A 19915-nucleotide genomic window follows, 5' to 3' on the forward strand; every position below is an offset into this window, starting at 1 on the left:
TCAATAACTCAGTCATTAATGTCTAAACCACTGGCAACAAAAGTGAGTACACCCCTAAGTAAAAATGGCCAAATTGTGCCCAATTAGCCTTTTTCCCTCCCCTGTGTCATGCGACTCGTTAGTGTTACAAGGTCTCAGGTGTGAATGGGGAGCAGGTTTGTTATACTTGGTGTTATCGCTCTCACACTCTCTCATACTGGTCACTGGAAGTTCAACATGGCACCTCATGGCAAAGAACTTTGTGAGGATCTGAAAAATAGAATTGCTGCTCTATATAAAGACGACCTAGGCTATATAAAGTGTCATATCGTCAGGGTTGTCCCATGAAAAGATATTAAAAAAAATTTAACTAAATTTGAGGGGTGTACTCACTTCTGTTTGAATACTGTATATAGTTTGGCTACAAACTTCCTGGTTGACAATTTTTTCTAAGGGTGGTATTACACTGTGCGATCTTTGGGCAGTGCGAGCGCCGAAGGAAGAGGACACATCCATCAGCGCTAGTTTGTGCCAGTTGATTACACAGCCCGAAGCATACTGAATGTGGGAGCAGTTGTTCCTCCTTCCTTCTCTTCTCTAGATGATCGGCAGCACATCCCTGATTACACAGGGAGATATGCTATAGTTATTGTGCATGATAGATGCCGATCAGCTGATGAACTAGCGTTTCCTCGTTTATCGGATGGTCAATTATATGGACCATTTATCAAGAATGAACCTTTTTATTACCGATAATTGGCCCAAAATCATGCAGTCTAATAGGGCCTTGAGACCTGAGTGTAGACAGTGCATATCCGAGCACTGAATGTTGAGCTGTTTTCCTTTGTGAAAGTAATTTGTCATAATGCTGTTATAATTCTGTAAGCAGCTTACAGTGGGTTTATTTATAGGCCTCATGTTGCATTGCTTTTGAGAGCCGTCTCCCGAAAATAAACTGGTGTTACTTTATTAGCATTCTGTCGCTTCATTGACTATTTATCTCTGCCCATTTGCCTCCACAGGACTTGAATAGTATATCTCTTGAGTAGTAGTCTTCTTAGGCCTCTTGCACATGACCGTATGTATTTTACGGTCCGCAAAAAATACAGATGACATCCGTGTGCATTCCGTATTTTGCGGAACGGAACAGCTGGCCCCTGATAGAACAGTCCTATCATTGTCCGTAATGCGGACAATATTAGGACATGTTTTTTTTTTGCGGAACGGAAATACGGAAACGGAATGCACACCGAGTACCTCCCGTTTTTTTTTTCGCGGACCCATTGAAATGAATATGGTCCGCAAAAAGAACGGAAATGGAATGAAAATACGATCGTGTGCAAGAGGCCTTATACTGTTTGTGTGGAAAGGCTATGAAAGATGTATTTTTGTTATTGCCCTGTGTTATGTAGCATTTGCTTTATTGGATTGCTTTTGTCTTGTTGCCTGTGCTTGTATACACAGCAGGTTTTGCTACCATCCGATTGAGAATGGCGGGTTGTAATAATAATAATCTTTATGCAAGTTATTATTATTGGACCAGTTGGATTCAATCCTTGTTTGACCTCCTTTATCACTTCTTTATATGCTCTCTTTTAGCTCTGCAGTAATAGTATGTACAATCCTAATATTAAGGATCACAAGGCTTTATTTTCTGGAAGGGAATCATTTTTTCTTCAAATTAGATTTGTGTAATTACAGATCTCTGACTTGGTTAAAGGGATGTGTCTATTAATTTATTTTAATCACATAATCCCCTATATGTGAATATAGATATAGATATATAGATATATAGATATTTTATTTTTATTTTTACAAAAAATGGGTGCATGGTTTTCTGGATATGATTTTTTTGACATATTTCCTGTCCTGACTCTTAATGGGTTGTCTTACTTCAGCAAATGGCATTTATCATGTAGGGATATTTAATAAAAGGCACTTACTAATGTATTGTGATTGTCCATATTGCCTCCTTTGCTGGCTTCATTCATTTTTAAATTACATCACACACTGCTCATATTCAGGGGTTACGGGATCTGTGGTGCAGCGCAGATGCAAGGTTGGACGAGAACTGCTCCACAAGCATGCCTATGCGCGCTCACATGGTCCTAGCCTTTTTTATTTTTATTTCACAGGCCTTCAATTCAGACCTGTTTTTGTGAGGCTAGGACCAAGCTATATTTACTCGAACAAACATAGACTTTATTTGTTTTGTTTTAAATGTGTATTCTACTTTTTATGTGTATTTTTATGTATGCATTGGCATGACAACCTTTTATAGCATAATATAAGGTTTTTATAGTTTATTTATGCAAAAGACATGCATAAGTGTCTGTATGCAATGACCAAAAATGCATAGACGTTGTTGTCTGTTTGTATGGCTTTTTATCTTTTTGCATAAATAAACTACGGGTTTTTATGGAAGCCAGATTTCTCCATATTTTTAGGTGCTGTATGTTTGGTTGAGTAGAAGTATGTAAGGGTCTTAATGCTGCCTCCAGAATACTACCTATTGTATGGGTTGCTTTATGAAGACAATCCATGCCCATATGGCCCCATAGGTTCTTGGATGACGAGCAACAACAGAGAGCAGCTTACAAGATCACCTCCCTTTCTGGCGGGATCAAGTGGTACTTGTATTACATGGATGGACACCCGTCTATATGGTCACCATGTCATTTCCTCTGCAGTACCTTTAGTGCCATGGCTTTCCCTGGGCAAAATCGGCTGTTTTCAGGGGTGCCAGAAGCAGGATCCACAAAGGTCAACAGATTGCCGCCATTGCCACATTCTGTAAGGGTTGCCCATAATTAGAAATCCCCTTTAAACATTCATCTGAATGAGGTCTAGCACTGTAGACTGATTCACCAAGTTTTCATAGTGTTGCCATTGCAAACTCAATACTTTACATCGATCATTGTGTATCTCGAAACACATGATTTGGGTATAACATGTTAGTACATAAAACACTACAAATTGTGGCAATGTATGCGAATTTCAGGTTCAGCAAGTCCATGTGTTTAGTTTACACCCTGTAACTAGCTAAACGTGTTGAGAGGCGAGTCCATGATAGCTAGTTGTCTGTGTAGGTTTTCGTAGAAGTTTTGCTTGTCCCCCCCCTTCCTCCCCCACTTAAAAAATATATAAAAATCACGAGGGGAAAATAAATGTTCACTGTTTGGATACAGATATATCCATGTATGCATTGTCATAATTAATTCAGTCCTTAGGCCCCAACTCATAACAAAATGTGACTACAGATGAATAAATTAGCGCTCAAAGTCGGCTTCATGTAGAGTGTCATTACATTAGATGACTACACTGAAAGCTAATATTTATTTTTTGCTCTTGTTCTGATAAGTGTTTTTTCAAAGAGCTTTAAGAAAAACTTCAGCAGAAATGTTAATTTGCTTTTATAGAGCACTATAGGCTATTATTAAAGTAGTACTCTCAAAAAACTTTTATTCTCTGACCCGTTAGAAAGGTACATGATGTAAATTGTAGTGAAGGTAATTTTCTTACCAGAGACTGTATTTGTGAGTTATAACCTCCCTTCTGATCCTCAGCTGTGTCATGTGGCTAACACTCTGATCTCCAGCTGACACAAGACAGGAAGTCAGTTACTTCTCTATACATTCCTATGAGACTGAGATTTTTACTTTCCTTTATGTCTGGTGATCCTCCAGAAATAAAGGAAGACACACGGAAACGGATCACGGAACAACAGAACCCCATTTTGCGGAACGGAACACAACAATGGTCGTGTGCATGAGGCCTGACATTGAGCCTCCCATATGAATACATAGAGAAACTGGCTTCCTGCCCAAACATAAAATGCTGGGTTACTTAGAGAGTCAGAGTGCTGGTCACATGAAACAGCTGAGGAGCAGAAGGGAGGGAATAACACACAAATACAGACACTGGTGAGAAGGTTACATTCACTACGATTTACATCATGCAACTTTATAACCGTTCAGAGAATAAACATTTTTTGTGGGAGTACTACTTTAAAGGATCTGTATGTATTGAGGATGCTATGCCATTTATGTATTGTGTGCCAGCCGTCTTGGCTTCTCCTTCCCCTCTTCTACATTCCCCATCATGCCTCTGGCTTTTCCGAGACAGGGGGTGAAGTCTCATGACACTGCTTTTGCTTTAGGCCTCTTGCACACGGCCATAGTGCTCCCGTGGCTGTATAGCGGACCGCATACGGCGGTTCCGCAATAGACTGGGCAGAGGCCATGTGCATTCCGCATCACAGATGCGGACCCATTCACTTTAATGGGTCCGCAAATCTGGAGATGCAGCTGGAACGGAAGCATGGAACGGAACCCCACGAAAGCACTACGTAGCTTGCATGAAAAACGGAAGGCATCATTCCGTATAGCTCGTGTGAAATAAGCCTTACGCCAGTAAATGAGCATTCATAGGAATGCTCCTTCCTAATAACTGTCCAATGTAAGGCCTCTTTCACACAAGCGAGTTTTCCTCACGGGTGCGATGCGTGATGTGAACGCATAGCACCCGCACTGAATCCTGACCAATTCTTTTAAAAAAGCAAAGCATGTTCTATATTCTGCGTTTTTCACGCAGCCCCGGCCCCATAGAAGTGAATGGGGCTTCAGTGAAAAACACATTGCATCCAGAAGCAAGTGCGAATGCGATACGTTTTTCACGGATGGTTGCTAAGAGATGTTGTTTGTAAACCTTCTTCAGTTTTTTATCACGCTCGTGAAAAACGCATTAAAACGCATTACACCTGCGTGGAAAAAAGGAATGCATGCGGACGTCATCCATATTTTTTGCGGATCCGTTTTTTGCGGACAGCAAAATACATACAGTCGTGTGCATGAGCCCTAAATCTGATCAGTGGGGATTTGACTCCTGGCACAATCACTGATCAGCTGTTTGAAGAGGCCATGGTGCTTCAGTGAGCGCTGCGGCCTTTTCCTAGGCCAATGAATGTCACATTCATTGGCCACATGTGCTGTGCTGAGTAGGGTTGTCACGATAACAAAATTTTGATTCGATTTCGATACCATAAAAAAGTATTGTGATACTTGATACCATTCGATACCACGCGAAAAAAATAAAACGCCAAAAAAAAACACGTGCATTCCGCATTTTGTGGAACGTCCGGCCCATAATCGAACAGTCCTATCCTAATTTTTCTCGGGGGACAAGGTGACTAAAAAATGTAAAATCACAGATTTATTTTATTTTTTTCCTGTTACGGCGTTCACCGCATAGGAGATTTTTTAAAATATTTTAATAGTTTAGACTTTTCAGATGTGCCGATATGTAATATGTTTATTTTGGTGTATATATTTTATATGTAAAATTAGGAAAGGGGGTGATTTATACTTATTTTATTTATTTTTTTACTTTTTATTTAATAACTATTTCCCCCCTTAGGGGCTAGAACCTGGGATCTTTTAATCCCTTGTCCTATTCACCTATACACAGAGGTCTATTAGGGTGAATAGGAGCTCACACTGTCCCTGCTGCCCTGTGCATAGTACACACAGCAGCAGGGAGCTTACCATGGCAGCCAGGGCTTCAGTAGCGTCCTGGCTGCCATGGTAACCGATCGGAGCCCCTGCATTACACTGCTGGGACTGCAGTACCAACTGCTGTACAATGTATGGCGCTGTGATTGTATGCTGTGAAGAGGCTGCAGTGCTCACTGGAGTGCCATGGCCTGTTCAAACAGCTGATCAGTGATGGTGCTTGGAGTCAGACCCCACGGTAATATCTTGATAACCTCTCCTGAAGATAAGTCCTCCATATTGTATTCCTGGATAACCCCTTAAATGATGGCATTCCTTTTTTTTTACATTTATGTAAAAAATAAATAAATGCTGCTATAATATTTAGGTAAATGGCAGATTATTGGAAAATGTTAATTTGTATTATTTGTTACACTTTATATATTCCATGTGATAACAGTATATTTTGAATCAAGTGGCTCATTTTATTATTTTTTTTATTTTATTATAGTGACGGATGTAGAACTAAAGAGGCTGAGAGATGCTTTCAAACGAACCTGTGGTGGCCCTTCATATTACATGAGTCAGCAGTGCTTCATCAGGGAAGTGTTAGGAGATGGATTCCTCCAAAAGTAGCAGAGGTAAGATATGTTCTCTTATTGTAACTTTTTTTGTGTTCTCAATTTCACATCTGTTTAGACTGGATTATTAAAGGCATCTTTAGATCTCTTTCACACAAGCAAGTTTTCTGTCTGGATGCAATGCGTGGTGTGAACACATAGCATCTAGACCGAGTCTGTGTACATGATCATTGTTTATCGCTGATCATCTCTGCATCCAGGAAAAATCACAGCATGTTCTATATTGTGCATTTTTTCCCGCAGCCCTGGTCCCATAGACATGAACAGGGCTTGCATGAAAAACGGAAGGCATCTGCATGCAACGTGTTTTTCACAGATAATTGCTTGGAGATGGTGAGTGTTATTCTTCAGGTTTTTTTTCACGCGTGTGAAAAACACATCGAAAACCGATTTCATATGCCTAGAAAAAACTGAAACACAGAATGCAATCGCAGACAAAGCTAATAAACTTGTGTGCAAAACAATCAGTTTTTTCCCTGAACAGACCCTGACTCATTCCGTATAGCTCGTGTGAAATAAGCCTTACGCCAGTAACTGTCCAATGTAAGGCCTCTTTCACACAAGCGAGTTTTCCTCACAGGTGCGATGCGTGATGTGAACGCATAGCATCCGCACTGAATCCTGACCCATTCATTAAAAAAAATGTAGCATGTTCTATATTCTGCGTTTTTCCACGCAGCCCCGGCCCCATAGAATTGAATGGTGTTTCAGTGAAAATCACATTGTATCCAGAGCAAGTGCGGATGCGATACGTTTTTCACGGATGGTTGCTAAGAGATGTTGTTTGTAAAACTTCAGTTTTTTATCACGCTCGTGAAAAACGCATTAAAACGCATTACACCTGCGTGGTGCTTCCAATGAACGAGCAGAACGCTTGTTTATTGGATGAAAGCATCGCGGGTGCGGTCACCTAATTCGTCCTTACCTGTACATCAGATCATGGGCTCTAAATAGGGATCTGCTGCACAGAACAATGAATCTGTATGGGGACGAACAATTGCTCGTCCACATATAGCGGAGGTGGTTACTGCCTGTAAATGCAGTTCTTGCCTCCTGTAATGAGCAAGCAATTAGGGGAACAAATGGTTCATTTCCGATAATTGCCTGCAATATTGGCCCATGTAAAGGGTCCTTTAGGCCCCTTTCACACAAGCGGATACAGTGCGTGAAGTGTACCGCATAGCACCCGCACTGAATGTTGACCCCAATGCCGATTTTTTTATTTTTTTTTTTCCCGCATCAAGATCTGCATTGCGTGAGAATCCCAACATGTTCTATTCTTCTGCGTTTTTCACACAGCTCTGGCCCCATAGAAGTGAATGAAAACGTATTGTAATCTGGATGCAGTTCGGGTGTGATGCGTTTTTCATGGATGGTTTCTACGAGATGTTTGTAAACATTCAGTTTATTTTTCACACTCGTGAAAAAACGCATCAAAACTGAATTGCACCTGTATGGAAAAAAATGGAAACGCTGAACGCAATCGCAGACAAAACTGACGGAACTTGCTTGCAAAATGGTGCGAGTTTCACTGATCGCCTCCTGAGCCAATCTGTATCACTTGTGTGAAAGAGGCCTAGAAGTGTGTGTCTATGAAGGCAGGACGTAGCAGAGGAACAGATTTCCAACTCTTTTACACTTGAAGAACCATATTAGAAGCATATATGGCTAAAATTGATCATGTCTATCTAGGACTTCATGTCATAGCTAATTTTTCTGTTTCTCATGATAAATATTCACATCCCAGATGATAGTAGTTGCATACATATGCATAATTTTGTGTGAACTAGGGGTGCACCGAAATGAAAATTCTGGACCGAAACTGAAACCGAAAATCAGGAGCCCTTGACCGAAAAACCGAAACCGAAACTGCCTTTTTGCCCAAATACTTTTAAAATACTTTTTTTTTTAATGATTGGCGCTGTTATGGAGAGGGGGATCTGTGGGTGGCGCTGTTATGGAGAGAGGGATCTGTGGGTGGCACTGTTACTGGAGAGGGGGATCTGTGGGTGGCGCTGTTATGGAGAGGGGGATCTGTGGGTGGCCGCTGTTATGGAGAGGGGGATCTGTGGGTGGCGCTGTTATGGAGAGGGGGATCTGTGGGTGGCGCTGTTATGGAGAGGGGGATATGGAGAGGGGGATCTGTGGGTGGCTCTGTTATGGAGAGGGGGATCTGTGGGTGGCGCTGTTATGGAGAGGGGATCTGTGGGTCGCGCTGTTATGGAGAGGGGGATCTGTGGGTGGCGCTGTTATGGAGAGGGGGATCTGTGGGTGGCGCTGTTATGGAGAGGGGGATCTGTGGTGGCGCTGTTATGGAGAGGGGGATCTGTGGGTGGCGCTGTTATGGAGAGGGGGATCTGTGGGTGGCGCTGTTATGGAGGGGGGGGATATGTGCACTGTTATGGGCATAACAGTGCACAGATCCCTTTCCCCATAACAGTGCACAGATCCCTTTCCCTATTACAGTGCACAGATCCCTTTCCCCATTACAGTGCACAGATCCCTTTCCCCATACAGTGCACAGATCCCCCCTCCCCATAGCAGTGCCATAGACCGATCCCCCTACCCATAACAGCCCGGCCCTGCTGCTCACAGCATCACTCACTGCATCTTTATTTTACCTTACAATCGTGACGCTCCAGTAAGAACTCTGCATGCAGACGTGAGGGCGGCGTAACGTCACTTATTCACGTGACGCACCTGCTCCGCCCACTTATGAATGAAGGAGGCGGAGGCAGGCCGCGTCACGTGAGTAAGTGACGTTACGCCGCCCCTCCGCTCTGCCTGCAGAGTTCTTACTGGAGCGTCACGATTGTAAGGTAAAATAAAGATGCAGTAAACCGCCCGCCCGCAGATGGTGGGTGACAAATCCCACACCCCATATTTCGGCCGATATGTAACAATATCGGCCGAAATGGATTAGGTACATTTTCGGCCGATATTTTCGGCTGCCGGAATTTCGGTGCACCCCCTAGTGTGAACAATGCCTATCTCTTAAAGTGGCACTGTAGCTTTAGAAAACTTTTGATATGTTATATGGACATATCAAAAGTTTAGATTGGTTGGGGTTTGAGCGCAGAGATCCCCACTAATCTCTAGAATGAGGGGAGAGAAGCACTCGCTTTGCATTCTCTCCTCGCTGAACGAGACGGACCCATACACTTTCTATTGTGTCTTTCTCAATCCCTGTCCTTCAGTGAGGAGAGAGAACTCGATAAGTGAGTGCTTTTCTTCACTCCTTCTAGAGATCGATAGAGGTCTCAGTGCTCAGACCCCCACCGATCAAAACTGTTTCATGTACCTATAAAATCAAAAGTTTATTGGAAGTACAGTGCCACTTTTAAGAAATAAATTTTCTAAATACATGACATTGAAAATTGTAAAAATAAAAAAATAAAATATATATATATATATTAAAGACGAGCATATTAAAATGATCTAACTCCCCGTTTAGGTGATCCTGGCATGACTAATGTCTACCCAGAAACCTCCATGGCAGCATAGAGTCCCAGAACGTGAGATTTCCAGCTGTGTTTGAAAGAGCACCTTCTACTGCATTATCGAAAACTGCTTTGTTAATGCTCATTGATCAATAACAGCTGCATTAATGTAGTGGACAGCTCTCTTTAGACTGGGCCACGAAATCTCGCTGCTATGGTTTGCAGCAGGGAGACGGTGGGGATGCCAGAATCACTTGACCAGGAAATTCAAACCCTTCAAGGTTTAATGTCATCTGCCACACAAGCATGTACATCTTATAAAAAAAAAATGTATGAAATATTTTAGAGTTGTCCGGTCTAGGAGTCTCTGTGGTTTTAACAGTGGCCCATGAAAAAAACCTCAAAACACTCGCCTATCATTACTCCACAGGTTAGAAGAAAGGCCCAGTTTTTTATAAACAAAAAACTCTGAGAATCCCTTTAAGGCTCTTTCACACGAGCGGATGCTGAGCCTGGAATCCGCTGCGTGAAAGAGAGCCAAGCCCCATTCCGGACAGCGGAGACACCGAGCATTAACATGAATGATAATGCTCTGTGCCTCTCTGTGATCTTTTTACTACAAAATCACAGCGATTTTTGTAGTAAAAATGTCACAGAGAGGCAAAGAGCATCATCAATCATGTTAATGCTCCATGTTTCTGCTGTCTGGAACTGGGCTTGGCTCTTTTTCAGGCTGCGGATTACCCGCACGGGATCCGCTCGTGTGAAAGAGCCCTAAGCCTGGCTTAAGCTGGTAAAAGTGTACATCAATTTGAGATTACAAATTAGTAATTTTTTTTCTAAGGTTTTCAGCTGCTCTCTTTATCCTGTGTCTCTATTTTATATACTTCCTCGGATTTACAAAATAATGGACAACAGTTTACTTTAATGGTTAAAGAGGTTTCCAAGGAGATGTGCATTACTCACCTTACAGATCCCCTTCTGATGCTGCTCTCCTCTTCCTGGCTTGCCACACAGGAAATGGTTTGCAATAGCAACACAGCCAATCGCTAGCCTCAGTGGTGACCCCTCCAACCATTGATTGGCTGAGGAGACTTTCCAAGCCATTTTCCTGTTGTAGAGCTGGGAGCAGGAAATGGAGTGCAGCAGGACCAGAGCATTTTTGGAACAGCAGCATGGGGGATCAGTGAGTTAAGTAATGCTTAATTTAATAAAAATCTTAATGGTTTTATATATTTCATTATCTTCCTGGAAAACCTCTTTTTAAAGCGTACCTAACCTTTCAACAAACAAACACTATTTCTGGCCACTATATGACTTGTAACTGCCATTTTAGCAGTTTCCTCATCTGCAGGCTCTTTCTTTAGTTTGCAGTTCTCTCTGAGCTGGTGAGTGAAGACTAGCTCCTGTATACTGCACACAGAAAGTAGAGGAGAGTCCACTTCATAACTTTCTTGGTTCACTTAGAAGAAGGTCTAGGCTTATAGAAGATATGGCAGAGAAGTAATTGCCTGTACTGATATGAATAAAGCACTTGGGCTGAGACAAACTGTCTAATTAGCCATGCGGTCTCTCTGGGTGTGTGTCTAACTAATTTTCTGCTCACCCCTCTCCCCTGACTTGTATGGGATCATGTAATCTGATCCTTCAGTGAGCAGACATCCCTTCTGGTCTCACCAGGACAGATTTCTCATAAATTTCAGAGTCAGTCATTTTAGAAAATGGGAGAGCAGAAGAAACACCTGATAACTCGAGAACAAGGCATTTTTCTCTGACAAGATTTTCTACAAAGTTTCGTATGTCGCTTGTACTATTGATTTTTTTGATTTCACACATAGTTGTGTGAAAAGTTAGCGACCATTTAAATGGATTAACAATGAATGAGTTACCCAGTGTAAATCAACTGCTTTGGAATAAATATGGTTGTTGCGTTGAATATTGCAAATACAGTAATAAGGACCATTGTTTAGGGATCTGCAAAGCAAATGGGAGATTATTCCCCAGTCAACAATCCAGAAATCTTATTTTAGCGGGCAAAATACAAATATGTTTTGCTTGTTCTCAGATTAAAAGTTCTAATTGAACTTGTGAACAGCAGCTCATTGTCTAGTTCTCAATGCAGCAGCTTGTTGTATTCCCAGCTTCCTAGGCTAGTCAATCTGTTCCTGCTTTGTCTGCTCTTCTGAGCATCTAGTACAGAATAAGAACCACCATTTTGCTGATTTATTTCTTTGTTTGCTACATATTAACCAGGATATTACTGAAATAAAAAAAAACGACAGCACATCCCCCGTGGAGCTCTGCAGACGCTCTTTATGTTCTTATGGATGCTTTAATTGAATGCATTTATCTCACAAATGCATTCAATGCAAGTTTGTCACACGTTGAGTTGGCTGAAAGGGGAGGCAGCAGAGGCAATGACAAATGAAGTTTTTAATATTAGTATTGTTATCATTATTACCTTGTAAACCATCATTGTCATTTCTTTTTTTTCTAATTTAAATTCTTTGTCAAATTAGTGCTTTATTTTTTATTTTAATTTTTTTATTGTACATTATATACAATAGTTATTGTTTTTTATATTCAGACAAATCTGAGCCCCATTTACCAGACTTAAAATGACATACTAAATGGGTTTTCCAGAAGTCCAGTATGAAAGGGGTTTCCAAGATTTTGACATTGATGGCCTATTCTCAGGATAGATTATCAGTATCAGATGGTTTGGGGGATGACTCCTGGCACCTCTGCAGATAAGCTGTTTGAAGAGACCACTGTGCTCCAGCGAGTAACGAAGCCTCTTCCTAGGTCAGTGACGTCACGTTTGTCAGTCACATTAAGTGCAATGGGACTGAGCTGTAATACCATGCACAGCCACAATTTAATGGACGGTGCTGTGCGAGCAGGCTGCGGTACACACTGGGGGACAGTGGTCTACCCAAACAGCTGATCCGTCGTAGTGCTAGCAGTCAGGACCCCCCCCCCCCCCCCAATCTGATATTGATGACCTATCCTGACGCCATCAATATTAAACACCCGGCAACCCCTTTAATGGCCTATCCTCCGTTTAGGTCATTAATATCAGATTGGCTCTCGACACCCCAACTGATCAGCTGTTTAAAGAGGTTGTGGTGTTCCGATGAGTGCCACAGTCGCATCCTAGTCAAGTGACATCACAATTGTTCACATGGCCTGTTTGCAGCTCGGTCCCATTCAAGTGAATGGTCCTGGGCTCCAGTATCAAGCACAGCCGCTATACAATGTACAGCGTTGTGCTTGTTATGCTGTGAGGATCTAACCTTGCCGATATACCGATAATGCGTCCAGCGCTGGTCGTTTATGAGAAAACATGGTGCTTGGCACGCGCCGCCATGTTCGGTGGCCAGAGTTAGTGAAGAAGGTGGGAGGAAGGGACGGACGGAGGGAATCCCTCCCTCCTATTACGCGGCCGGCGCAGAGCCCAATAAAATGAGCACCACTGCCACCAATGAATGTCTGGCTAATATTTAAGCAGGAGGGGGGACAGGGAAGAGTTTACCGCTGCGCCGTCTCAGCTAGTGTGCCCAGCGAACGGCAGCAGCCTCCTCCTCCTGAGTGTCCTCCCCAGAAAGTCAAGCAGCCAGCATAGCAGGTGCCTGGCTACTGTGCCACCAAGGATAATTTTAATACAAATACAGGAGGCGGGTGTCGGCAGTACCTGCCTCCTCTATCTGTATTATAGGTAATTATCATTGGTGGCGCAGTGCGCCCCCCCCAGTATTAAAGTCATTGGTGGCAGTAGCAGAACCCCCCCCAACCTAAGTAATTTCATTGGTGGCAGTGGCAGTTCTGATCGGAGCCCTAGCAGTGTAATCATTACAGCCAGGACGCTACTGAAGCCCTGGCTGCCATGGTCAGCCCCCTGCTGCTGTGTGTACTATGCACAGGGAATCAGGGACAGTGTGAGATCCTATTCATCCTAATAGAGCTCTATTAGGGTGAATTGGGAATATCGGTATAAGTTATTGGCTATCGGCCTGAAGTTCACAGGTTATCTGTATCAGCTCTAAAAAAAATCTATATCGATCCCTACTTCTAACGTCCCCGTCCCCCCCAAAAAAAAAAAAAAAAAGTCATTTAGAAATGATCCAAACATAATGTAGACATATGGGAAATGTAATAACTTTTATATGAGGTATTACTATCTGTTTTAAAAGCAGAGAAATTCAAATTTAGAAAATTGCTAATTATAAATAAAAATCAAATATTTTGACTCAAATTTACCACTGTCATGAAGTACAATATGTGACGAGAAAACAGTCTCAGAATGGCTTGGATAATTGAAAGCGTTTTAAAGGGAACCAGTCGCCTCCCAAAACCATCCCAAGCCGCCTGCAGTACCTGAGAGTAGCGAGCAGTGTGTTTCTGACGATTGTTTTGTTCCTGAAGGCAGATGCGGCCAAAAGCTCTGAAAACGTTCCTTTATCCCCTGTCCAGCGCGCTTCTCCACACATGCCTGAAGTCAGGGGGGCAGCGGCCTCCTTGCTCAAGTCACGGTAACCACGCCCCCTGCCCCTTCGCTGTGACTGACAGCGGCAGTTTGGCTGGCTTTGCCGAACGCTCTGCATAAGCGCTGTCAGTCACAGCGAAGGGGGCGTGGTTACCTTGACTTGAAGCAGGGAGGACACTGCCCCCTTGACTTCAAGCATGACTAGAAAATCGCATCGGCAGGGGATAAAGGAACGTTTTTCAGAGCTTTTGGTGCCTCTGCCTTCAGGAAGAAAGGCATCATCAGAAACACTGCTGGCTACACGCAGGTACTGCAGGCGGCTTGGGATGGTTTGGGAGGTGACAGGTTCCCTTTAAAGCTATCACCACATAAAGTGACACTGGTCAGATTTGCAAAAAATGGCCTGGTCCTTAAGGTGAAAAAATGGCAGGGTCCTGAAGGGGTTAAATAACTCTGTTTACATCCATATTTACAATGACGGGGCAGATTTAGTTTTCTTTCACTTAAATCCGATTTTTCAGTGCTTTCTTCTATGCAGGTCCATGCAAGTTAAAGTCTGGGCAAAAGATGATGAATTATGAACGTAGTCCTATCATTTTAGTGCAGTACATAAACTTACTCCCAGTTTTATTGCATTTCTATATCATTTTAGAATTAAAACTAAATTTCCATTTACGCTTCAAACATTGGGAGATGTAATTTATCGATAGGAGCACATGCAGTGCATTGCATCAGACATTGCCAGATTTTTGTCAGCACGTTTATTCACATTTATTCACTTTTTCGCAGTTGCTTAGCTGACAAAATTCTGCGGCTAAATATATCTGGATTCTTAAACTCCTTCACCGTGACCTTGTGGCAGATGCCTGCAGTAGAAGAGGGTGGCAGCCACCATCATGTGTCTTATGATGTTTGTATTGTTAATGACAGTTGTTTATTAGTAAGTGGATATTTAAGGAGGGAGGACTTCTCCGACAGACGGCGTGTTCCCTGGCAGATAGGGAGAAATCTCAGAAATCTGTAACTAGGACAGCTAGGAAATGGAACGTTGTATAATTGAAGGCACTTTTCATGGGTCGACTGATCGGGCAATTATCGGAAATGAACTGTTCAGTCCTGATAATTACCGTCATATCAGAGAGGGTAAAAGCGGCATTTACATGCAGCAATCATCTCCTCTTTATGGGGACGAGCAGTTGCCACTGCTGGGGGTAGATACATTTATAGCCTATTCTGTGCAACAGACAACCCCGGTCCATATGCCCTTTTAGCATATATGCATGTAATGGAGCCAGTGCCTCACTTGGTACCTCTTCTGTATGTTAGAGGGGAGAGCTGCGTACATGCATTACACGGATGGCCATCATCTGAATAGCGGCCATTGCTATACTTACCCGGATTGACGCCGCCCTGGTAGCTTTTTTTTTTTTTTTTTTCTTTTCTACTATCATATAGGGGCCTATATGGATCAAAGAAAAGAAAATTCAAACAATTTTCCTCTCTTGAACTTGTGCTGCTGTTGCAGTGACATTTATTATTCTGGATTAATCCTGTGGTGCTTTAATCTTTCTAAATATCATTTTGTCTGTAAGCGATTCGTCATGTATTGAGTGATAGACAGCGCAGACTGCAGAAATCCAGCTGCTTATCCTTAAAGAGGACCCGTGCGCTCTCCTGACATGTCTGTCTCATAAATACACGTATTGTCCGTGAAGTAACAATCTGGATCATGTGTTTTTATTTTATTTAATTTTTTTTAATTTATTTTTTTATAACGTTTGTGCCTTTCCTCTATTATTCATCCTAGACATTTATGAATGGACAACTGGGTGTTACCATTCCCCTTGTCAAAGGCATGAGTTCCTGCCCTGTTTGACTCCACCAGTACTGATTGGAGTGTATCATACCCCTCCTTCCCAAACAGGTATCGCCCAGTTGTCAATTTATAAATTTCTAGGAGGAATAACAGACAAACGGCACAAGACATTTAGGAAAAGATGCTACAGAATAATTTTATAGGGAATAAAAGTATTCACTAAACCAGTGGTCCTCCTTAAGCCCGTATTCCAGTATCAGGGCCCATTCACCACAGCCGTATTTTTCTTTCTGCAGTCCTCAATTTTGCGGTTGGGATGTGGACGCATTTTATTTCAATGGGGCCAAAAAAAGCGCGAGCAGAACACGATGTGCTGTCTGCATCCACACATCTGTTCCGCAGTCCCACAAAAAAGACTATTCTTGTCTGCAAAACAGTCATTTCTATCATAGGCAAGAGGTTCTAATCTGCAAAATGCGAAATGTACACAGCTGGTATCCTTGTTTTGCAATCTGCCAAAAAACGGATACAGTGTGTGGATATACCCTTAGTCTGAATTACAACCAATGACCAAATACTGCCAACAAATGCTGGTCTAAGCAATTTTTATATATATCAGAAATTCAGAATATTAGTGATCCTGAGTGACCCAAGAGAAGGGACTGTGCAAGGAATTGTGTAAACAGAGGTTTTTTAATTAATGGCCACATTTTCATGTCCTTTTCAAGTCCGTGAAAAAAAGCATCTGTGTTTTTTATCTGTGAAGATGTCCGTGAAGAATCCTTGTGTCCGTTTTACCCTCCATGAGTCATCCATAATCCATGGACACTGCTCAGCGGAAAATTAATTTCCCGAGCATCTCCTATCAGTCTTCTGTGAAAAAACGGACGCAATACTGAAGCCATCCGTGTTGTGTCAATGTTTTTTCACGGACCCATAGACTTCAGTGGGGTGTTTGGTCCACATCACGCTACAAAGTACTGCATGTCTATGAGATTTTATTTTTTACTGACCACGGTCTGTAAAAAAAATGCGGGTATGTGGACAGACACATTTAAATTAACGTATGCTGTCCGCAGAACATGCGGACAGCAATATATATATATATATTATACCAATATACACTCACCTAAAGAATTATTAGGAACACCTGTTCTATTTCTCATTAATGCAATTATCTAGTCAACCAATCATATGGCAGTTTGCTTCAATGCATTTAGGGGGGTGGTCCTGGTCAAGACAATCTCCTGAACTCCAAACTGAATGTCAGAATGGGAAAGAAAGGTGATTAAACAATTTTCAGCGTGGCATGGTTGTTGGTGCCAGACGGGCCGGTCTGAGTATTTCACAATCTGCTCAGTTACTGGGATTTTCACGCACAACCATTTTTAGGGTTTACAAAGAATGGTGTGAAAAGGGAAAAACATCCAGTATGCGGCAGTCCTGTGGGCAAAAATGCCTTGTGGATGCTAGAGGTCAGAGGAGAATGGGCCGACTGATTCAAGCTGATAGAAGAGCAACGTTGACTGAAATAACCACTCGTTACAACCGAGGTATGCAGCAAAGCATTTGTGAAGCCACAACACTCACAACCTTGAGGCAGATGGGCTACAACAGCAGAAGACCCCACCGGGTACCACTCATCTCCACTACAAATAGAAAAAGAGGCTACAATTTGCACAAGCTCCCCAAAATTGGACTGTTGAAGACTGGAAAAATGTTGCCTGGTCTGATGAGTCTCGATTTCTGTTGAGACATTCAAATGGTAGAGTCCGAATTTGGCGTAAACAGAATGAGAACATGTATCCATCCTCTGATGGCTACTTCCAGCAGGATAATGCACCATGTTACAAAGCTCGAATCATTTCCAATTGGTTTCTTGAACATGACAATGAGTTCACTGTACTAAAATGGCCCCCACAGTCACCAGATCTCAACCCCAGAGCATCTTTGGGATGTGGTGGAACGGGAGCTTCGTGCCCTGGATGTGCATCCCTCAAATCTCCATCAACTGCAAGATGCTATCCTATCAATATGGGCCAACATTTCTAAAGAATGCTATCAGCACCTTGTTGAATCAATGCCACGTAGAATTAAGACAGTTCTGAAGGCAAAAGGGGGTCCAACACCGTATTAGTATGGTGTTCCTAATAATTCTTTAGGTGAGTGTATATACAGTTGCAAGAAAAAGTATGTGAACGCTTTGGAATGATATGGATTTCTGCACAAATTGGTCATAAAATGTGATCTGATCTTTATCTAAGTCACAAACAATAGACAATCACAGTCTGCTTAAACTAATAACACACAAATAATTAAATGTTACCATGTGTTTATGAACACACCATGTAAACATTCACAGTGCAGGTGGACAAAGTATGTGAACCCTTGGATTTAATAACTGGTTGAACCTTCTTTTTGGCAGCAATAACTTCAACCAAACGTTTCCTGTAGTTGCAGATCAGACGTGCACAACGGTCAGGAGTAATTCTTGACCATTCCTCTTTACAGAACTGTTTCATTTCAGCAATATTCTTGGGATGTCTAGTGTGAATCGCTTTCTTGAGGTCATGCCACAGCATCTCAATCGGGCTGAGGTCAGGACTCTGACTGGGCCACTCCAGAAGGCGTATTTTCTTCTGTTTAAGCCATTCTGTTGTTGATTTACTTCTATGCTTTGGGTCGTTTTCCTGTTGCAACACCCATCTTCTGTTGAGCTTCAGCTGGTGGACAAATGGCCTTAAGTTCTCCTGCAAAATGTCTTGATAATAATTTTTCCTTCGATGATAGCAATCCGTCCAGGCCCTGACGCAGGAAAGCAGCCCCAAACCATGATGCCCCCACCACCATACTTAACAGTTGGGATGAGGTTTTGATGTTGGTGTGCTGTGCCTCTTTTTCTCCACACATAGTGTTGTGTGTTCTTCCAAACAACTCAACTTTGGTTTCATCTGTCCACAGAATATTTTGCCAGTACTGCTGTGGAACATCCAGGTGGTCTTGTGCAAACTCTAAACGTGCAGCAATGTTTTTTTTGGACAGCAGTGGCTTCCTCTGTGGTATCCTCCCATGAAATCCATTTTTGTTTAGTGTTTTACGTATCGTAGATTTGCTAACAGGGATGTTAGCATTTGCCAGAGACTTTTGTAAGTCTTTAGCTGACACTCTAGGATTCTTCTTCACATCATTGAGCAGTCTGCGCTGTTCTCTTGCAGTCATCTTTACAAGACGGCCACTCCTAGGGAGAGTAGCAGCAGTGCTGAACTTTCTCCATTTATAGACAATTTGTCTTACCGTGGACTGAACAGCAAGGCTTTTGGAGATACTTTTCAGCTTTATGCAAGTAAAAGATTCTTAATCGTAGGTCTTCTGAGAGCTCTTTTGTGCGGGGCATCATTCATATCAGGCAATGCTTCTTGTGAAAAGCAAACCCAGAACTGGTGTGTGTTTTTTATAGGGCAGGGCAGCTGTAACCAACATCTCCAATCTCATCTCATCTCATTGATTGGACTCAAGTTGGCTGACACCTCACTCCAATTAGCTCTTGGAGATGTCATTAGTCTAGGGGTTCACATACTTTTTCCACCTGCGCTGTGAATGTTTACATGGTGTGTTCAATAAAAACATGGTAACATTTAATTCTTTGTGTGTTATTAGTTTAAGCAGACTGTGATTGTCTATTGTTGTGACTTAGATGAAGATCAGATCACATTTTATGACCAATTTGTGCAGAAATCCATATCATTCCAAAGGGTTCACATACTTTTTCTTGCAACTGTATATTGTAGGGGGATCAGCTCTCTTTCGGGGGTCATTCTCACAGATATCTTCAGGACACCAAGTTTAAGATCCAAACACGGTGCTTTATTGCGGCACATCCGCATAAACATAAACAAGAATACAAAATAATAAACACTCGCCCGGCTGGGCTCTAACTAAACAAACAGATCCCCGACTCACCTAAGTCCCTGTTCACACCCTGTAAACACACGCGGCTTTCTCAGCCAATGTCCCACAGCCTCCTGGCTGTACAGAGCACAGTACGCCCACTGTCTCCAGTCCAG

The 19915-nt window shown here is 42.4% G+C and overlaps 1 protein-coding gene across 1 annotated transcript in view; it reads left to right on the plus strand.

Annotated features, from left to right (window-relative positions):
- Positions 1-216: 216 nt before the first annotated feature.
- Positions 217-19915, plus strand: part of USP32 (ubiquitin specific peptidase 32) — a 167202-nt gene continuing 147503 nt past the window's right edge. Inside the window, 3 exon segments of the mRNA XM_040422276.1 lie at positions 217-241; positions 5980-6087; positions 6090-6109. Coding sequence (XP_040278210.1) covers positions 217-241; positions 5980-6087; positions 6090-6109 — 153 coding nt within the window.

Source organism: Bufo bufo, chromosome 3 (assembly GCF_905171765.1).
Source record: "Bufo bufo chromosome 3, aBufBuf1.1, whole genome shotgun sequence".
Taxonomy (NCBI): Eukaryota; Metazoa; Chordata; class Amphibia; order Anura; family Bufonidae; genus Bufo; species Bufo bufo.